Source organism: Rattus norvegicus, chromosome 8 (genome assembly GCF_021556685.1).
Source record: "Rattus norvegicus strain SHRSP/BbbUtx chromosome 8, alternate assembly SHRSP_T2T, whole genome shotgun sequence".
NCBI classification, from domain to species: Eukaryota; Metazoa; Chordata; class Mammalia; order Rodentia; family Muridae; genus Rattus; species Rattus norvegicus.
Window position 1 is genome coordinate 97,198,384 of NC_141541.1, and position 6,617 is coordinate 97,205,000.

At 32.8% G+C, this 6,617-nt stretch overlaps 1 protein-coding gene across 18 annotated transcripts in view; it reads right to left on the reverse strand.

Annotated features, from left to right (window-relative positions):
• Nucleotides 1-383: 383 nt before the first annotated feature.
• The window catches only part of Syncrip (synaptotagmin binding, cytoplasmic RNA interacting protein), a 32,919-nt gene continuing 26,685 nt past the window's right edge, over nt 384-6,617 (reverse strand). For 4 of the 18 annotated variants that reach the window (XR_015626807.1, XR_015626806.1, XR_015626804.1 and 1 more), the window contains 2 exons: nt 4,623-5,337; nt 767-4,499 (listed from right to left, as the gene is read on the reverse strand). Coding sequence is in view for 8 of the 18 variants with exons in the window: in NM_001395649.1 (NP_001382578.1) it covers nt 5,296-5,337 (42 nt within the window). In the remaining 10 variants the exon portion in view is untranslated. 18 annotated transcript variants of the gene reach the window in all.

The window sequence follows — 6,617 nt, forward strand, 5'->3', positions numbered from 1 at the left end:
AGGGATTTATCTGGACTTTCAAATTCTTGTTTGTGGACTTTAAACTCCATGGCCATTCTGAAATAGTCTCACTAATCAATTATCAATCTGGCTAGTTGGGACCGAAAGTAAAGATTTTAAATCAGGTAACATGGTTAAGGTTTTTAAAGTGTTTCAAACCACTCCCATCTCCTTCCTAACCACCTCCAAAAGAAACTTTACCCTGAGCTAGGAACCAGAAAACCCTGAATTAGCTTACAGGTTCTACATGTGGCTGCTAACTTTAATATGCAATGGAGTAGAGTTCATTCACATAAACTCCTTCATAGTCATCTAAATGCAAATTTTGTCAAGAGATCATTTTCTTCTTCCCCTTTCCTGAATTACTTGGTACTTCAATCTCATTTTGAAATCCTCGAAGAAATTTTATTTGCCAGAAATAAAACTGGAGAATAGAAGAACACTACATGGTGAAGCATGTTCCCAGAGAAGCAAATTATCATGGAGTTCATAAATCAACTAAGCGAATATGCAACCATGTATTTCCAAAACAAAATTCAATGAAGACCAGCCCAAAACATTTATTCCATACATCTCCCAGTCTTGTGCTCAGAAATAGAAATGTTGAAAAATTTGTTTTCACCATTTGCTAGTTACTCTGAATGTTTGCATGATCAAAAGACGATAGAGCTCTAAAGATTCCAAGTGTCTTTTTAAAAGCTGTTGAGTGAAAAATGATGAAATGGACACTCACAATAATTCTTGGACTCCTGGAGATCCTAAGACATGCTACAAAAATAGGTCTTTATTCTTAGGAAAATATAGTCAGAGCTAGCTTCCTTATGCTATACATAAAATCTTAACAGCAGAGGCAGTACAGATAGTACAGATAGTTTTTGAACTGATCTCCAAACAAGCACAAACCCACTGCGTTGGGAAAAAAACAGGAAATTTGAGGTTTTTGGCGAAAGACAGTACTTCACACATCTAATCCAAATCAAAGAACCTGCAGACAGCTTTCAGTGAGACAAAAGGAATGAAATAAATATAAATTCTATGGATAAATAAATGTGAAAGAATTTACATAAGCTAAAAACTAATTTAATTTAATTAGATTCTACTTGGGTACAAGCTTTTGTTTCTCAATGTCAGACTTCTAAATATTTACCAGACTACTGTTAATATTAAAAACTTAATATATGACCCAGAGTAATACTGATTTGCATTTACAAAAGTTTGTCCAACTGAATGCTTCTGGTTCTGAAAAACATTTTAGGTACATTATTGAAGGCAGACTGTGGTGCTAATATGGTTTATGTCTTAAGAACTTTTAAAAAGTGACAGACCCCAAAAGTCCATCTATATTGGCTCAGTTTTTTTTAAAAAATGCTTGTGTGAGCCTTGGTTCATAATTAGCATCTTTAGTGGCATGCCCTACTGAGTGGTAAGATGACTTAAGTAAAGACTACACCATAAAAACATCCCAAGAAGTCTGTTTGTGTATTGTTAAAGTAAGCTGTTTATTCATTAACTTTATACCCACCACTGAATTCTTCTTTATTCTATTTATAAGTGGGGAGAAAACAGTCATGGAGGGTATTATTGGAGTTTTTTTTTAGGAACCTGAGCAACCATTTACTCTAGGATTGACTACCTTTTCTTAATGCATGAAGCCCTTCTATATTAAGTTCTCCCCATGAAATAGTGACATTGTGTTTTGCTGTTTCTGAACAAGTGATTTCAAGAAGCTGTACTAGAGATAATTTTCCCATGTAGTTTGTTGTTCGTCCTAATACTAAATACATCTTTTCAAATATCTTATATACAATTATATATCCCAGATCACCCCATCAATCCATTTGTGGTATTCCTAATCTATGAGAAAATGTGTATATTTTAGTTTAATCAGATATGTATCAATCGGTAAAAGTTTAACAGTAATCAATAAAAAGTTTCTCGTGGTATTAAGTGCCAGTGTGAATATATGATTCCTTTTGTACAACTCAGTTCTCCATTTTTTAACATATGATTCAGTTGCAGTGACTAAAAATCTTGCATAAAAACATGCTTGGGAAGAATATTAATAACACAATTTTCTCATAAAGTAACTTCCTGAGAACTGATAAACTAAATTTATGAACACTTTTGATTGCCAAGTAGTCTGCAGAAACAAAACCTTGTGTGTTTTGGTTAGGTAATTTTTACAATCAGAATTCTTTAAGGATATATTTTTTTTACCACAAGGAAGGGACTTGACTATTAAAGAGCCTTTCCTTGACAATATATACAAAATTTAACTGCTCGTCTGTCCATTCTTTGAAGCTGTCAAAGCCAAGAACCCATAAACAAATCACAAACGCAATACCTACATTAGTTAACATTCCCCCTTTTAACATGTTGACATTTTTACTAAAGGATTAGTTATTTTCGCATTTCCATTTCTCATATCCATGACATTCCATATAAATTGCATTATTGCTTTATAGGCCACACAACATTCAAAATTATGTTTATATGCATTGCCTGTTTTTCTTGACTTCTGGTAAGTGTTTGATACTGATTTTTCTACAGAAATTTAAGTTTGAAAATACCACGGTTAGTATTTCTTCTCAGAACTTAATTGTTCACATCACTAATCACTACATGCATATTTAGCTCTGATTATATTGCTCAAAAACTGCACCCATTATCAGAACAGTGCAAATTATATTTAATTTTAAAAGTAATTATAATGGCTTGAATTCAAAGTCATTAAAATGAACACTGTCAAGTATATTCACTTGAGTCTACGTTTCATTACCACTGTTTACATTCCCCATAAATATAACCATCAATTCTTCACAATTTCCTTTGAATCATAAGGTTTCGTCCCATATCCCCAAACTAAAAAAAGTCAAGTCTTAGAAACCCACAGAGCTCCATATTTTAATGTATTCTTAAAGAACACATTTGTGAACTCACAAAAGTGTTCATCTTTCAACTTTAACAATGCAGTTAAGTTAAACAAACCTGTTCTAACATCCCAACAAATAAATCCATGAATTAAATAAAAGACCTTGACAGTGTCCGTTAAAAATGGTATGACAGTTAAGTGCCAATAGGCATGGCAATGACCTCTTATATAGGATCATTTTACTCCTTGGACATGGGAAGTGCCAGCACCAAGGATTACACTGAGATTTGATTTTGCTGAAGGCTACAATTAACTGACCCACTTTTCACGACCTAGTATACTCACTATGTTAGAATGAAATGTACATGTTTTGTGTTGTAGCCCTCAAACTTACACTAATACATTTGAGAGATGTACTTTTAAAAAGCACAGGGTAATATATAAAATCAGTGGAAGAAAGTTTCATTAAGCACCAGGAACAAATTTTTGTCACCCCATACTCATTTTGTAGGTAAGTTTCAGTAACCGGCAAGGCACATTTACATATATTCCAATGAATACTTATTGACAAATTTTAAATTACACTCTATGCCCCAGCTATCCCAGTAACTGACATACAACATACTAAAATGGTTTATTAAGTAACAAAAAAAAAAAAAAACCAATTAATGGGAAACATACAGGCTATTGGCAACCACTATTCTAGAATTATGTAAGTACAAATGAACATACTGAAATGTGTGCAATTCTAAGTTTTTAAACCAGAAGATTTTCTATACTAACACACATTTATATTAATGACACATAAAAAAAATAAAAACTTTATTACAAAAATAAGTTACACTCGCCTCCAGCTTACAGTATAAAACAATTTTATTTGCAGGAATGCAAAATGATTGTTTGCCATGAGCATTTTGAACATATGACATGTCTAATTTTCTTGTTAAATTTGCATTTACTGGGGAACTGGTGTGTATAAAACCTTAATTAGGTATAAGCTCTGATCTTCATCGTGGTGCCTATTGGGTATGTGATATAACTGCAGTATCCCTTTGGGGAAGGGGAGAAGGTATTTCTTTACACCAAGTCCTACTTAAACTGTAATTTTACTTTTGACTTTAAGCTATCAACTTAGGACTTGGCAAAAAAATTTTTTGAGGGTGATTCAATAGAGGATGCTTCACCACTGAACACTCACTGTCATCAAGGTGCTTTAGAAAATTAAAAACATAGCACAAATGATTGTACTCTATTCTACAAGTTATCATGACCTGCATAAGAAATGGAAAGCTGACTCACGTTTTTATAGTGATCAGCAGTAACAAATGCACTAATGAAACATACCTTTTACCTAAAAAGCTAAACTACAGCCATATACTAATTTCTATGATTTATGAAAAAACTTCAAAATATCCAAATGTCAGGCTTTGCTGTACAATTGTCAGTTTTAGTCTGACTTTTTATAAAGGGACACTGCAGTATTTAGTACAAGTTCGGATGCACTTTTTTTGAACATCTGATGTCTTACAAAAGTAACATCTTGCTAAACTATTATACATCCAAATAACTACAATATCTGAAGAAGCAAGGCTGCTTTTTCAGCCACAAAATACGACAAAAGCAAGGCCTGTTATGATGGTCATGAGGAAGTCTTACAAGCCTCTGAAACTAAAGGCAACTAAGAATGTTACATTTGGTATATTAAAATCTTACCCTCATATCATATTTAACAAGCCTTGCTTTTATCTACAAAGATTTTCTATGTACAGTACAGACAGGGTATAGTTCAATCCTCTGCTACTGAGGTAGTTAACCAACCCTTTAAAAAAGGTTCTGAAAAGAACCACTATCTGGAATGCCTGACTAACCAGCTCTGATGATTACACCTGAAACTGCATCTGAACACAATTCAAAAGTGATTACTATAAAAAAGATATAGACAATCATGATTAACCTTGGTGAGCAGAAATAAAAATTTAAGGGTACCAACAGTGGTATCTGTATCACTGCAATAAAATTTAAATGCACAAATTCAAGAGAATATTTCCAGAATACCACTGCTGAGATCCTTAATTTTAAAAAAAAGGGGAAAAATCTACTTAGAGCAGATTTTTTAAAGAGAAGAACTTTATTCTTTATTAAGATACCATGCTAGAAGTTATGAAGAATTTTTGTTGGAACACATTTGGAAAATAGAGTAGCTTTAGTTTAATAACTTGCACTGCAGAGAAAATTGTTAAAGAAATTCATATCAAAGTCCAAGTATTAGTTCAATGTCCCGTATTTGATTCCATGATCTTCACAGGGAGGTCTTCTGCAATAGAATATGCTCCTATACAGCCGAGATATTTAAGGTTGCTTGATTTTCCTTACCATTACTCCACTGCAAGCTTCTGGTGTAATCCCACATAGCAAGTCAGTCTTCATTGTAACAGGTCAGGACCGGCCTCGACCCCTTTTCCCTGCTAGCCAGGTAACAAAAGGAATCAGTTAGATAAATCATTTAAAATTAATTATGTGTACATAAATAATGATAACATTAAAATAAAGCTTTAACCGTAAGTCTTATATAAAATCTATCCAAATTAGATACCTTTAGAATAATTGAATTTCCTTTCACTTGGGTTTTCTCACTTGCTTTCAGTTAAATCTTAGTGGGTTTTTTGGAGGATAGGGTGGGGTATTTGACTAAAGCTTAAGAACCCCATTTTTAAAACTGACTTTATTTAAAATTATTTTCTAAAACACTAAAGAAAGCCTAGCAAGTTATACCTCAAGGGCTTTTCCCCGATTAACTTGCACTGGGTCCCATTTTTGAGACATGGAATAATGATATATTCAAAGCAAACGTCTAAGAGTTGTTTAACCTAGACATTGAGACTTCATTGGTTTATTCTTTTTTTAAAATATACTCACTTAACCTGTCTTAATTAGCCTGTCAAATATAAAATTCTAAATTTAAAGAGACTGCAATTTCACTTTTGACCTTTCACCTATCTCCACTCCTGCATGCACACACACACAAGCACACATAACACCCAATGGTGTTCTTTTTCCAGCAATGCTATTATATAAATCACATAACCAAAATAAGTCTCATATACAAATGGCAATCAATAGCCAAGCTATAACTCTGATAGAATCCAATCTGTGAAGGAATTTAAGCTTTCAGTATTTACTAAATACAAAGGTTCTTTTCCTTTTAACTAGGGGGAAGGAACAATGACTTAATATAAACTCAACTTGTTTAGGTTAAGAACTCACATTATTCCCAATATTCATATTAAGAGTTCGTAGCTGTCCCATGCTGCACAAAATAATCAAGAGGGCAATATACTCAATTTGAGTTTTATATTAAGTTAGAAAAAACTTCAAACAACTGTCAGGTGCAGCCTACAACACTTTGAAACTACCTGTAATAATAGTCTTAGTTATACAATTTATCATAAAGTTAAGAACTATAAAGATACTTACCAACTTAAACTTACTACACACACTAATTATAAATTTTGGTTGAGAACATGAAATATGTTGTATAATAGCACTATAAACCAGAAGCAGAAAACTGCAACAAATCAGTGTTGTGTAATGTGCAGACATATTCCACACAAGAATTAACAAGGCACAAAAAACCCTTTAGTTGGCCTTGGCATGCTATATAATTTAAACCAATTTTCAGAAATTTTGTAAAAAAACGAATTGTAAACACAGTTTTAGTAAGTATACATTTAGGTGTGAATTTTTT